Below are 15,716 nucleotides of genomic sequence, written 5' to 3' on the forward strand. Positions count from 1 at the left end.
TGGCCACAGCTTGCCCTTTGATCACCCAGTTGAAAGAAATGGTATTCTAATCTTTATCTCAACAGGAGGTCTGAAAATTGTTCTTTATCTCAATAACAAATCTACTGGAAGGATCAATCAGGAAGGGGGGGGGCGTGGCCTGGAGTGGCATGAGCTAGTACGCTGGTGATCTGAGCTCTGCCGGACATTCATCCTATTCAGCGTTATTCTTACACCCGCGGAAGGATCAATCGGGAAAACAATGTTACAGGGAGAACTCAAAAGGAAAAAACCTATTGTATTAATGCTAGTGATTGACTATCATATATGGCATTTTTTATTTTGTTCACATCTTCTGTCTATGTGGGTGGCTGTGTTCTAACTCGTCTCCTACACAGCACCCCAGATGCCTCAGTCATAAGACTGCTGTGATAGTCAAATACATTTTCTGTTGTCTCCAACTCTGTTCTTCCCTATTAATCCTTCACTGAGAGACAGCAGGCCAGAGCCAGAGACTATGGAAGTTGGGGGAATATTTGTATAACAGTCATAGAGGGTCATAGCAAAAAAAAGCTGCACATTGTCAGTGTAACCATGAGAATTTAAGCCAGATACCAGCTTCAGCTTGATCCCCTCCCACAGCCCACTGATGTGTCTCACTTGGATTGAGCCTAGTTATATACTAGTCCCAATCCGGGTGAGATGCAAAAAAAGGGCATGGCTAATGAGAGGGGACCAAGCTGAAGCCAGTATCTGGCTAATCATCTCATGTTAGCACTGGCAATGTGCGGCTTTGTTTAGCTATGACCCTCTATGATTGTGTGGCTTTGTTTAGCTATGAACCAGTGAGTACATGGAGCAGGGTGTGCTTCCTTAAAAGACCGGCACCTGGAGCAGTTATTGAAGCCAGTGGCAGGCATACACAGTTGGCTGGGAGTGCTCCTGCCAGCATTGTGTGAAATCATAGATATGGCACTTTCAAGCAAATTCTTTACAAAATCAGGATTTGGAATGTAATAGACATGTCCTAAACACTCAACAGTTTTAGGATGCAACTCTTACGTCCAGCTCCTCCTTCCCCTGCTGTTACTAGCAATTACCAGCTTTAAAAATGATAGCCAGCAATTGCTTTGCTTTTCCAGCAGAAGCTGCAGCTGCTCCTGTGTAAAATGACACTTGTAGATAGTCTTCTAGTGTCACTGAGTAAATACAATGCAAAAGTGTATCATTTTAGGCTCCATGCAAACTATCATTTTTTTAAGCTAAAAATAAATGCTGGAAAAAATGCTGGCTAAGATACGCTGGTAATAACTTTTTGTAGCAGCATTTTAGAACATCCCTGCTGGAAAAACGCTCCAAGAAACTCTACAAAAAAAAGATTTTTTTTGCTCCTAGATGCTGAAGTTAAATAAACACTATCAGCCTAAAGTAGTTGTAGCGGCCGCCCCGATGGAAAGAGGGGTTTCGTCGCCAGAGATGTTCTCTTCCCCCTAGTGGGAGGGATGCTGTAGAGTAGAGCAGGAATCACTCTTACCAGAGCTAGGGATTTAGCGATCCAAGCAGAAGAGAGATAGCGCTGGTATAGCCTTCCCCCACAAACATGAGATGAAACTCTATGTGGAGAGTAAGCAAGGACTGTTTATTGAACCCACACACACACACACATTATATACTTTATCAGGTCAGATGTGATCGCATTAACATATGCAGATAGATTTGTATACAGAAACAGAATAACCATAAATTAATTATCCAGCCACCTGGCCAGAACAATGCAAGGTCATTAACATCTAACAATGGAACAGGAATATTTAGCACAATACACATTCCATCTCAAAACACAGACAGTATTAGCAGTCTAGAACAGTCTAATTCTCCCAGCGTAGGATTAAATCTTCACATCTCTATATGAAGACATTGCTGACATTGCAGTACAATACACGTTAGCATCACTTGTAAATACAGACCCCATTTGAAGCAATCCAAACCATCAAGTATCTGATTTTTAAAATCATAGCGACGGTTAGTACCGTCACATCAGTGGGCATGGACACATAAGATAACACTATTTAGCTTCTAGGAGCAGAAAAAGGTTAATAACAGCTTCTAGGAGTTTAAAAAATGCCAGTGTACATGGAGCCTCTATGTTTGTACTCATTTATGTGTAGATCAAAGGTGTGACCTTTTTGATTCTGTATATGCAATCAGCTGAACAAACATTACAAGTAAAAAACAAAAATATATATAGAATATATATATATATATATATATATATATATATATATATATATATATATATATATTTAATAAAAGAATCACCGCTTGCTAACTCCTTCTTCCCCTTAGATCATTTTTTTTTTCTGCCGATTTTTTTGTTTCTTTTATTGCAATCCTTTATATATATTTCCCCTAAATTTTTTTTATTTTAGCTTTGATATTTTTGTTATTTTTACAGTGTCACAAAAAATCATATGCACAAAATGGAAAAAAAAAGTTTTTTTCATTTGCAAATAACCATGTTTTGTACCAAAGACATAATTTTAGTGTCCTTTTAAGTGGGGCAAAATATAAAACATATGAAAAAAAAAGTAAAATTTGCAAGTCAATAATTCCAAAAGAAAGCCTAGTTTGCCCCCCACAGTATCTCACAAAAGTGAGTACACCCCTCACATTTTTGTAAATATTTTATTATATCTATTCATGTGACAACACTGAAGAAATTACACTTTGCTACAATGTAAAGTAGTGAGTGTACAGCTTGTATAACAGTGTAAATTTGCTGTCCCCTCAGAATAACTCAACACACAGCCATTAATGTCTAAACCGCTGGCAACCAAAGTGAGTACACCCCTAAGTGACAATGTCCAAATTGGGCCCAATTATCCATTTTCCCTCCCCGATGTCATGTGACTCGTTAGTGTTACAAGGTCTCAGGTGTGAATGGGGAGCAGGTGTGTTACATTTGGTGTTATCGCTCTCACTCTCTCATACTGGTCACTGGAAGTTCAACATGGCACCTCATGGCAAAGAACTCTCTGAGGATCTGAAAGAAAGAATTGTTCCTCTACATAAAGATGGCCAAGGCTATAAGAAGATTGCCAAGACCCTGAAACTGAGCTGCAGCATGGTGGCCAAGACTATAGAGCGGTTTAACAGAACAGGTTCCACTCAGAACAGGCCTCCCCATGGTCGACCATAGCAGTTGAGTGCACGTGCTCAGCGTCATATCCAGAGGTTGTCTTTGGGAAATAGACGTATGAGTGCTGCCAGCATTGCTGCAGAGTTTGAAGGGGTGGGGGATTATCCTGTCAGTGCTCAGACCAAACGCTGCACTGAATTGGTCTGCATGGCTGTCATCCCAGAAGGAAGCCCTATTCTAAAGATGATGCACAAGAAAGCCCGCAAACAGTTTACTGAAGACAAGCAGACTAAGGACATGGATTACTGGAACCATGTCCTGTGGTCTGACAAGACCAAGATAAACTTTTTTGGTTCAGTTGGTGTCAAGCGTGTGTCGCGGCAACCAGGTGAGGAGTACAAAGACAAGTGTGTCTTGCCTACAGTCAAGCATGGGGGTGGGAGTGTCATGGTCTGGGGCTGCATGAGTGCTGCCAGAACTGGGGAGCTACAGTTCATTGAGTGTACCATGAATGCCAACATGTACTGTGATATACTGAAGCAGAGCATGACCCCCTCTCTTCGGAGACTGGACCACAGGGCAGTATTCCAACATAACGACCCCAAACACACCTCTAAGACGACCACTGCCTTGCTAAAAAAGCTGAGGTTAAAGGTGATGGACTGGCCAAGCATGTCTCCAGACCTAAACACTATTGAACAACTGTGGGGCATCCTCAAATGGAAGGTGGAGGAGCGCAAAGTCTCTAACATTCACCAGCTCCATGATGTCATCATGGAGGAGTGGAAGAGGACTCCAGTGGCAACCTGTGAGGCTCTGGTGAACTCCATGCCCAAGAGGGTTAAGGCAGTGCTGGAAAATAATGGTGGCCACACAAAATATTGAGGGGACCGCAAATGTACAAGCTGTACACTGACTACTTTACATTGTAGCAAAGTGTCATTTTTTCAGTGTTGTCACATGAAAAGATAGAATAAAATATTTACAAAAATGTGAGGGGTGTACTCACTTAAGTATAAGATATATAAGTCCATGGTTAAAATCTAAAAGCTGTTCTGGCCTGTAGGGGGTGTACAAATATGGGAAGTAAAGTGGTTTAATGTCCCTAGTGTATAAGAGGGAACACTATTCCAAAGTCCCAATTACATACATGAATACGCAGCTAATTCCACAGGAAATGTACCAGCAGGACACTTATTTCTAGTGAAGTCACTGCTTTTAAAATCTGCAGGTTAAAACATAAAGCTTATATTGAAGATCCAGAATGTGTTCTATATGCAGAAATTAGCTAAGATTAGTGGCCAACTAGTTTTGTGTTAATATAAATAATTTCCCTTTAGTACTCTACAGAAAAACAAAGTAGGTGTGAAGTCAGCTACACAGCCTTGCTTTGCTTGTAAAATGTACATTTTTGGGTGATTGTAGTCATGTGCCAAAGTACTTACTAATGTCACATGTGCAACCGCACTAGTTATGCTGTCTACATAGTAACCTTTATTTTACTCCTTTTCCTACTACCCTTTTCATTCTCCTCCCTGTAATCCTCCTCTTCCCGCTTCCTCATCCTTCTCTTGCTTTTACTCTTTCATCACTCCTACCTCCTCTTTCTTTCCCATGTCCTTCTCTTCTTCTCTCGCTGTCTCCTGGCCCTCTTCCTCCATGGAAGAGGACCCTTCCCTGCTCCCCACTTACTTTTTCTCCTCCTCTTTCTTTTCTTTCTTCTTGTCATCCTCCTTATTCTTTCACCTCCTCTTATTCCTTCACTTTCTTCTCCTTATACATTTCTTCCTTCTCTTCCTCCTTGCCCTCCTCCGTGTACCATTCATCCTCTTCCATTTCTACCTTCTCTTCCATCCATTCCTCCTTTTCTTAACCACTTTACCACCGGAGGATTTTGCTGTCTTACGTCCAGGCCACTTTTTGCGATTCGGCGCTGTGCGACTTTACCTGACAATTGCACGGTCGTACGACGTCGTACCCAAACGAAATTTACGTCCTTTTTTTCCCACAAACAGAGCTTTATTTTGGTGGTATTTGATCACCTGTGCGATTTTTACTTTTTGTGCTATAAACAAAAAAATAGCGTTTATTTTGAAAAAAATAACAATATTTTTAACATTTTTTATATGAAATTCCCCCCAAAAAAATTTAAAAATAATTTTTTTTTAATTTTTGGCCAATTTGTTTTCTGCTACCTATGTTTGGTAAAAAAAAATCACAATAAGCGTATTTTGATTGGTTTGCGCAAAAGTTATTGCGTTTACTAACTAAGGGAAAGATTTTTGTCATTTTTGGTGTTTTTTTTTTTAACGAGTAATAGCAGCGATCTGCGATTTTTTTTTGCGGGACTGCTACAGATCGGACCCTTGACTGACATTTTTGACACTTTTGGGGGTACCAGTGACATTACTACAGTAATCAGTGCTATACATATGCACTGTTACTGTAAAAATGACACTGGCAGGGAAGGGGTTAATTTTATTGGAGAGGGAGGGGTTAATGTATGCCTGGTGCTTACTGACGTGTGTGGGGGGAGGTGACTGAGTGAGTCAGGGACAGATCACATGTTCAGCTATGCTGAACACTGCGATCTGTCACTCCCTGTCACTTAGGAGATCCGCCCGCTCTGTTTACACAGGCGGGCGGATCTCCAAACTAGATTCCCCGACGATCGGGGAAGAGCAGCGGCGATCGCCGCCGCTACTCCCCTGGCCCGACTCCCGCTGTGAATGAAAACAGCAGGAGCGCGCCTCCGGCGGCGCACGAGCGCCGCCTACAGGGGGAGGAGTCCAGCGATGTAGTACTACGTCGCTGGACGATAACGAACCACTTTGCCGCAGTACGCTCAATGTGAGCGGTCGGCAAGTGGTTAACCATCCCCCTTTTTACTCTGCCTTCCTTTTTTTCTGTTCCTTGTCTTGTCTTCATTCTCTTCCCCCTGCTGGTCTATCTTTTTCTTCTTTTTCTCTTTTTTTTCTCTTCTTCCTATCTTCCATCTTGCATTCATCCTCTTCCTTTTCTTCTTTCCCTTCCTCTTCTTGCATTTCCTTTCCTCCTTTCTGTTACTATTCTTCATTTTCATCCTCCTCTCATTCTATCTCTTCCTCCTCCTCCAATTCTTCTCTTGCTAATCCTTTTCTTTCTTTACCACATCACCTTAATCCTTCTGTCCCTCCCCTACTAATCAATCTCTTCCTCCTCCTCTTCCTCTTCATCCTCTTCCTCCTCCTCTTCCCCCTCCTCCTTCTCTTCCTCCTCCTCCTCCTCCTCCTCCTCCTCCTCTTTCTCCTCTTCTCCCTCCTCCTCTTCCTCTCCCCCCCTCCTTCTCTTCTTCCCCCTCCTCCTATTCATTTTCCTTCTCTCTTGCAGAAACTTAATGAGCAGAATAAAAACGATGGATTCCAGAACATGGTAAAATCTCACCTCATAAACAGCAGTTTATATACTGAAACAAATTATACGGTTATAGTTCAGCCTAATGGAAAGAGATCGCCTGAGGTAAAACTGTATATACAATATTACTTTTATATAATTGTTTGGTTTTTTTTTTTTTTAGAATAATGTGTTTATCTAGATGCGATTATGGACAGTTTTGTTTTTATTGCCCCACTGGAAATAAGGGATGAACAAAGTGATCCAGCAAAATTAACTTTGCTATGAAATTATATGAACTATTTAAATCAAACAATGTGTCAGGATCAGAGGGTAAATCAGGATTTTGTCAAACAGTTCAGTAAATGTAAAATCCACTTTATTTGTCAGCAAACAGAAACAACAGGCTGTGTCTTCACTTTCAGCTTAAACCAACAGGTGTAGCTACCATCAGTGCAATACACGGCGGCTAAGCTTTAGCACATACTAGGGTTTCACCAGTGGCAGAACTACCAGGGTTGCTGAGGTTGCAGTTGCGACCCGGGCCGACCGCAGGAAAGGAACCTGCTGCAGGAGTGCATGTGCGTGCGATCAGTGGAGGCCAGTCCTGTGCGTGTGATTGGTGGGAAGCAAGCCCTGTGAGTGTGGTCGGTGGCAGCGAGCCCTGTGCGCACGGTTGGTGAAAGCGAGCAGTTAGTGAGCCCTGTGCATGCGGTTGGTGGAGGTGAGCCCTGTACGTGTGGTGGAGGTGAGCTCTGTGTGTACAGTCATTGGAAGTGAGACAGTGGCAGAACTACCATTGTTGCAAAGGTTGCATTGTGACTGGGCCCTGGCATTCTGCCACTGTGTGTGTGTGGGGGGGGGGGGGGCAAAGATGGCAGGAAAGGGTCCTATTGTGGACCATAAAAAGGGGTCCTGCGACAGGAATGAAGGGCCACAGGATCAGAGGAAAAGGCCTCTGGCTCGGAGAAAAGGGCCCCGGGACCTATGGAAAGGGCCCAAGGACCATTGGGTTTCTTGCAACAGGGCCCTGAAGGTTCTAGTTATGCCTTTGGGTTGCACCGATAACGGTACTGGTGCCAATTCTAAATATTTGCGCGTGTACTTGTAAAAATGCTCTGAAATCTGAAACTGGTACCCCTGCCATGCGATTTGAGCCCATACAAAATAAATGGCCTCAAATCACACTGCAAAGAATTGCATGCAATTTGAACAGGTATTCAATGCGATTCCTGTCTGAATCACATGCGGTTTCCAGCACCGCTCCTGTGTGAGCCCAGTATAGAAAGGTCATCTGCAGCAATGGGCAAACAGTTTATTGAAAAATGTTTATACAACGCACATGTTATAAGTAGTGTACAATCGTGGCCAAAAGTTTTGAGAATGACACAAATATTAATTTTTTACAAAGTCTGCTGCCCCAGTTTTTATGATGACAATTTGCATATACTGCAGAATGTTATGAAGAGTGGTCAGATGAATTGCAAATAATTGCAAAGTCCCTCTTTACCATGAAAATGAACTTAATCCTATAAAAACATTTCCACTGCATTTGTGAAGAAGGCTTCAGGGCGCCCAAGAAAGTCCAGTAAGCGCCAGGAGCGTCTCCTACAGGTGATTCAGCTGCAGGATCGGGGCACCACCAGGGCAGAGCTTGCTCAGGAATGGAAGCAGGCAGGTGTGAGGGCATCTGCACACACAGTGAGGAGAAGACTTTTGGAGGATGTCCTGGTGCCAAGAAGGGCAGCAAAGACGCCACTTCTCTCCAGGAAAAACATCAGGGACATACTGATATTCTGCAATAGGTACAGGGATTGGACTGCTGCAGAGTGGGGGGAAGTCATTTTCTCTGATGAATCCCATTGATTGTTTGGGGCATCCGGAAAAAACCTTGTCCGGAGAAGAACAAGTGAGCGCTACCATCAGTCCTGTGTCATGCATCTTGAGACCAGGAATTTTCAGGAAGTTTCATGCATTTTTATTGTGTGTTTGCTGGCTGCATTTGGGGTGCCATTAACAATAATTGGGCACCTAACGCGTGAGACACAATTTTTGTGCTTTGTGGGAAGGCACCTTTCTGCACTCATTCCAGGGAACATGCAGATGTGAATGCAGCTTTTCTTTAGACTAATAAAAATAAAAGGACATTTTTTTTAAATTTTTTTTAGGTTTTTTTATTTTGGGTTGTGGATTGCATAAATCAATATTACCAAAACGTAACATTGTTCTTGCCCATGGAGAGAAGGGGTGTACAGATGTGAGAGATGAACTGGTAATATCACACAGTTGATTATTATTATTTATTATTTTTTTATACATACAAGAAGCTAGCATTTTCATTTTAGCGACTCATTCATTATTATTATTATTATTATGCATATTATAATAATATTGTGCATATAATATTTTGCATATATTTAGTCCTGATTAAAAACAACACAGGTGAATAAAATGTGGCTTTAAAATTAAATTATCATTGATTTTCTCCATCTTTTCCCAGCTTCTACAGTTTGAAACTAGTTATGAAACTGAAAATTTACCCTTTGTTGAAGTTATTGTGGATAGAAATGCAGCAGAAATTTCATTGCTCCTATCACTGATGGGAAGTGACGATCCACTCTGGAAAGGTGACGTCACAAAAGGTAAAAAATCTTCTTTCTTTAGATTAGAGAAGCTTTGATCATTTTACACAGGTTAGGTGCATTCTAGTCAAGAGCCTTGGATACAAATGCCATCAGAACAAAATAAAAACCAATGTCAATCATCTCTGACTCCACCTACACCATATTAACTGCTTCCCACCCGCCCTCTGTACTGACTCCACCTACACCATAAAACCCTTCCCACCCGCCCACTGTACTGACTCCACCTACACCATAAAACCCTTCCCACCCGCCCACTGTACTGACTCCACCTACACCATAAAACCCTTCCCACCCGCCCACTGTACTGACTCCACCTACACCATAAAACCCTTCCCACCCGCCCACTGTACTGACTCCACCTACACCATAAAACCCTTCCCACCCGCCCACTGTACTGACTCCACCTACACCATAAAACCCTTCCCACCTGCCCACTGGTTTTAAACAGCGGAGTGGGTGCTGTGTCCTCCTGAGTTGACGTACTGATACAGCTTTAAAAGTGTAAACGGGGGAGAGAGAAAGTTCACCTCCAACTCAGGACGATTCTAGTTCACATTTTGCTGGTGGTCCGCCTGACGATCCTGCATCACTGGAAAATACTAGACTCCCTTCAAGTAGACAAAACCATCCAAACCATCCGTACCCATGCCTCCTATGAGATGTTTGCTTCCTCCGAAAACAGACTCCAACTGTGTGCTAAACGGTGGGAACCCTGGACATCCCAGTATGCGTCCACTTTGTTGTGACTGTGTACTTTCTTCTCCCCCCCCCCCACCCCCTTTCCCCTTTGCTGGCCCCTCTGTTTGAAGTCGGTGACCTCATGCGTTTTCACACTTGAATCTATGTATAGGGAAGGCGAGCTCGGCTTCTTCCAGTCTTGACTGGTCGCGCTTTATTCTGGTCCTGGTCTTCCCGACCGATTTGAGAGATTCGGAGCCCGGGCTGGGACGTGTGCGGTGTGAGGTTGCGCTCCCTGCAGAAAGATTGCCACAATATATGTTGAAATGTTTCACGAATCTGCATGTGGTTGCGCAGCTTACTTCCGGTTTTCCTCTGTTATGCTGACCTGCGAGTCATGCACCCTTCATTACTGTTTCTGTTTTATGTTTCTCTCTTTCTTGAAACTCAAATAAAAATGTGTTGATTATTAAAAGTGTAAACCGAGAAACGTGTCAGTTCTCACCAGTGATCTCAGTGAGAACTCACAGCTGTCCTGTCACCATCATGCACCTAGCACATTCTCTGCGACCCTTTACTCTGCACTTTACACACACTGGGACTTATTCACACAGTGCACCACCGGCTTACTGCAGCTGAAATGGACATCTACCTGTACACTATAATGCTCTGGTTTAGTGTGCAGGCAGTGTAAACAGACCCTTACCCCCCCCCCCCCCCTTACTGTTTTACTCTACTTAAGGCAAGTTTCTCAATGCTGGGGTTTGGCTGCAGCGCATTGTACTTTTTGCTTATATGCGAAAAACCCATGGTTTCTGTGACAGACCCAACCCGGGACAGGAGCTTTTGGAGGGGACTGCAGGGTGGCCTCTTGCCTACTGACTATGGGCCCTGGCTTTTGAAGGAAAAACTACTGTTTGGGAGGTGTGTGCCTGAGGGACCCTTGGAGTGATCTTTGGATTTAAGTCCATGTTTCCCCAAAACACACATATTTGGGGCCTTTGTACCCAATGACTATTAGACTGTGAGAGCCCATTCACACTAGGGTGACTTATAAGGCGACTTGTGTCGCCCCAGGTTGCTTGACATAACAAAAGCAATGTTAATCAATCAGTGCCGTCTTAATTGGCACTACTGAAGTCGCTCCGACTTCAGAAAAGGGTCCTGTACTACTTTGAGGCGACCTGTGATCGGACTTTCAATAAAAATGGTATTGAACAAGAAAAAAAGAGCATTTTTCTTATAATTTTTATTAAAACATGAATATGTCTTCTCTGCAACCGGCAGTTTTTCTTGCAGACATTTATCGGGCATTTTTGGAGGCAGGCATGACTTTTTTGGGATTTAGTGTCTGGGGGGTCCAAAAAGTGTCCCTGTGAAGTTTCAGCTCTGTGACGGGTCCAGCGGTCATGATGGCCGACAGGAACCCAGCGATCGCTGCAGTGACTGACAGAAGGCGGTGTGCCGTTGTAAACACGTGTATTGTGTATCATATGAGTGACGAGTATGTGTCACCTCCGGTTCCGCCCCTTTGTTTACCAGGCCTCCAGTGGCCAGAGAAGCAACTGATCAGACCAATCTCGTTCTCTGATCAGCTGCATGGGGGGGGGGGGGCAGAAGAGAGATTTGGGGTCTAATAGACCCCAAATCTCTCCATAAAGAGGACCTGTCACGGCTCATGCGGTCACAAGGGATTTTGTTCATCCCTTGTGATAGCAATAAAGTTATTACAAAAAGAAAATACAAAAAATTTTTTTTATAAAATAAATAATTAAAATATATTAATTTATTAATATTAATAATTAAAATATATAAAGCGCCCCCATCCCACAGTGCTTACGCGCAAATGCCAACGCATACTTTACTCCCGCATTTATATGTAAATGGTGATCGCACCACACATGTGAGGTGTTGTCACGAATGTCAGAGCGAGAGCAAAAATTCTAGCACCAGACCTCCTGTGCAACTCTAAACTGGTAACCATGAAGAATTTTAAGCACCGTAGTTTTCCGCCATTCCATGGGCAGATGCAATTTTAAAGAGTAACATGTTTGATGTCTATTTACTCGGTGTAACATCATCTTTCACATTATACAAACACATTGGGCTAATTTGACTATTTTTTTTTTTTTTAATTAATGAAAGTGTTTTTTTTCACCAAAAAATTATGTTTGAAAAACTGCTGCGCAAATACCGTGGGACATAAAAAATTGCAACACACATCATTTTATTCTCTAGGGTCTCTGATAAAAAAAAAAAATATATATATATATATAGGCTTGGGAAGGAGATGGATAAAATAAACTATTCATATCTTATAATATATATTAGATCATATTTTCACACTTTTACATGTGTCCTAAAAATATTCAGCTTTGAAAAGCAATGATACTGTTGTGTTTATGTCTATCATATATTTATTTATGTTTTTTTTTTTTTTTTTTTTTTAGGGGAATTGAAAGAAATGCAATTAAGAGCCCAGGCATCTGTCACCAGTGTAGGTATGTTAAACCTATTGCCATGACAAAGAACCCTGAAATGCCAATAGCCACATCCCGAAAAAAACTAACAACAAAATGGAAAATGTGATATGCTGTAAATGAGGTTTTTGAGGCACAACACTCTTTATAAGAACTTGCCGACTGGCCACAGTAAATATACATCTTGACTTTGATATTAAATACCAGGGTATCGCTATTTACCGTGGGCGACTCTCTACAAGATAAAAGGGGTCCTGCGGGCACATTGGCCGCAGGATCACTTTTATAGGTGGCGGGAGAGCTGCCCCTCGCCGCTTCCCGGTCATTTCCAAGCTGTCCAGAGCCATCAGTAAATCAGAAAGCGATCCCGTGCGGCCTTTTGCTGGGCAGGATGTCAAGTGAGGGCAAGGTGGCTCTATGCCCTTGGTGGACTGGAGCAACCTCTGATGTCACTTCCGGCGGTTCTCGGGGGGGATAATCAAATGATTTTTTAATTTTTTTAAGTTATAATGTAAAAAAAAAAAAAAAAATGTATTTTGCTTTAAAGGTAAATTGGAGATCTGGGGTCTTTTTGACCCTATATCCCTTAATAAAGAAGATCTGTCATGTTTTTTTTCTATTACAAAGGATGTTTACCTTCCTTGTACTGTAATAGGAATAAATGAATAAAGGGACAGAGTAAAAATAAAAAAGTAAAAAAAAATAGGAAAAAATCCCCCAAACCCCCCCCCGTGCTCGCATGCATACGTAAGCAAAGCCTGCATATGTAAACGGTGTTCGCACCAAAAATGTGAGGTATCACCACCATCATTAGAGCAAGAGCAATATTTCTAGCACAATACCTCCTCTGTAACTTTAAACAGATAAACCTGTAAAAAATGTTAAAGCATCGCCTATGGAGTTCTGTAGTTTGTCGCCATTCCACGAGTGTGCGCAATTTTAAAGCATGACATGTTAGGTATCTATTTACTCGGCGTAACATTATCTTTCACATTATACAAAAAATTGGGGTCATTTTACATTTTTTTCTTTTAATTCATACAAGTGTATTTGAAGAAAAAAAAAAAAGACAGCTGCACAAATACAGTATCTCACAAAAGTGAGTACACCCCCTCAAACTTTTGTAAATATTTTCTTCTATCTTTTTATGTGACAACACTGAAGAAATGACACTTTGCTACAATGTAAAGTAGTGAGTGTACAGCTTGTATAAGGGTTCTTTCACACGGCCCGCATCTGCCGACGGAGCTGTTCTACTCAGCGGGGGATCGATCCGCCGATCCCCGCTGAGCAGGCAGATGACAGCTCCGTCTCCGCTCTGTGTGCGGATACACAGCTGTCAGATCCCCACTGTCCTCTATGGGGGAATTGGCTGAGAACGGGCGCATGTCCATTCTCATCCGATGTCATCCGTTCTGATCCGCTGGATGGATGGAAAATAGGGTTTCCATCCGTCCGGATTTCACGGACAGGATCGAAAGCGGATAGCAACGGGTGTCGGCGGAGATGTCTCCACTGACATCCGCTGCCCCATAGGGATGCATGGAGCATCTGAAAAACTGACAGGCGGATCTGATCGGATCGTTCATGTGAAAGGACCCTAACAGTGTAAATTTGCGGTCCCCTCCAAATAACTCAACACACAGCCATTAGTGTCAATATTTTGTGTGGCCACCATTATATTCCAACAATGCCTTAACCCTCTTGGGCACGGAGTTCACCAGAGCTTCACAGGTTGTCACTGGAGTCCTCTTCTACTCCTCCATGATGACATCACAGAGCTGGTGAATGTTAGAGACCTTGCGCTCCTCCACCTTCTGTTTGATGATGCCCCACAGATGTTCAATAGGGTTTGGTCTGGAGACATGCTTGGCCTGTCCATCACCTTTACCCTCAGCTTCTTTAGCAAGGCAGTGGTCATCTTGGAGGGGTGTTTGGGGTCGTTATGTTGGAATACTGCCCTGCAGCCCAGTCTCTGAAGGGAGGGGATCATGCTCTGCTTCAGTATGTCACAGTACATGTTGGCATTCATGGTTCCCTCAATGAACTGTATCTCCCCAGTGCCGGCAGCATGCATGCAGCCCCAGACCATGACACTCCCACCACCATGCTTGACTGTAGGAAGACACACTTGTCTTTGTACTCCTCACCTGCTTGCCGCCACACATGCTTGACATCATCTGAACCAAATACGTTTATCTTGGTCTCATCAGAGCACAGGAGATGGTTCCAGTAATCCATGTCCTTAGTCTGCTTGTCTTCAGCAAACTGTTTTCGGGCTTTCTTGTGCATCATCTTTAGAAGAGGCTTCCTTCTGGGACAACAACCATGCAGACCAATTTGATGCAGTGTGCGGCGTATGGTCTGAGCACTGACAGGCTGACCCCCCACCCCTTCAACCTCTGCAGCAATGCTGGCAGCACTCATACGTCTATTTCCTAAAGACATCCTCAGGATATTACGCTGAGAACGTGCACTCTTTTGGTCGACCATGGTGAGACCTGTTCTTAATGGAATCTGTCCTGTTAAACCACTGTATGGTCTTGGCCACCGTGCTGCAGCTCAATTTCAGGGTCTTGGCAATCTTCTTGTAGACTAGGCCATCTTTATGTAGAGCAACAATTCTTTTTTTCAGATCCTCAGAGGGTTCTTTGTCATGAGGTGCCATGTTGAACTCCTAGTGACCAGTATGAGAGAGTGGGTGCGATAACACCAAATTTAACACACCTGCTCCCCATTCACACCTGAGACCTTGTAACACTAATGAGTCACGTGACACCGGGGGGAGGGGGGGGGCGGGGAATGGCTAATTGGGCCCAATTTGGACATTTTCACTTAGGGGTGTACTCTTTTGTTGCCAGCGGTTTAGACATTAATGGCTGTGTGTTGAGTTATTTTGAGGGGACAGAAAATTTACACTGTTATACAAGCTGTACACTCACTACTTTACATTGTAGCAAAGTGTCATTTCTTCAGTGTTGTCACATGAAAAGATAGAATAAAATATTTACAAAAATGTGAGGGGTGTACTTACTTTTGTGAGATACTGAAGATACCACTCCCCACCCCCCATGTGAACAAGTAAGGAGTACATAGTACCCCTATTCATTCACATAAAATACTGTACTGCTGACATTTAATAAACATGTATTTTCCAGTCCAGGGATCCAGCGTTGTCCTCACCTGAGCCAGTTCTTTGACTAGGTAAACAACGCAACCCCATACCATTACTGGGAGTGAAGAAGCGGTTATATGCTAGACAGGTAGAGTGCGCATTGGTTCTCCATGTCCCTCCTAATTGCAGCAAACAGTGCCCGTGGGGATGCTTAATATGTCAAAAGAATTTAATAGAGTTTGTTCATGTTTGACATCTACCGGGTCGTGAGTGTGGCTTAAGTAAAGGTACCAAATGTGTACAGCAGT

The 15,716-nt window shown here is 43.0% G+C and overlaps 1 protein-coding gene across 1 annotated transcript in view; it reads left to right on the forward strand.

Moving 5' to 3' along the window:
* Nucleotides 1-15,716, forward strand: part of LOC309556402 (NACHT, LRR and PYD domains-containing protein 3-like) — a gene marked incomplete at both ends in the record, with an annotated part of 545,473 nt that overhangs the window by 528,617 nt on the left and 1,140 nt on the right. Inside the window, 3 exons of the mRNA XM_082258866.1 lie at nucleotides 6,488-6,616; nucleotides 8,991-9,132; nucleotides 12,264-12,314. Of these exons, the coding sequence (XP_082114992.1) occupies nucleotides 6,488-6,616; nucleotides 8,991-9,132; nucleotides 12,264-12,314 (322 nt within the window). The remainder of the gene's footprint in view (nucleotides 1-6,487; nucleotides 6,617-8,990; nucleotides 9,133-12,263; nucleotides 12,315-15,716) is intronic.

This window comes from Pelophylax lessonae (assembly GCF_965119305.1).
Source record: "Pelophylax lessonae genome assembly, chromosome: 5".
Classification (NCBI taxonomy): domain Eukaryota; kingdom Metazoa; phylum Chordata; class Amphibia; order Anura; family Ranidae; genus Pelophylax; species Pelophylax lessonae.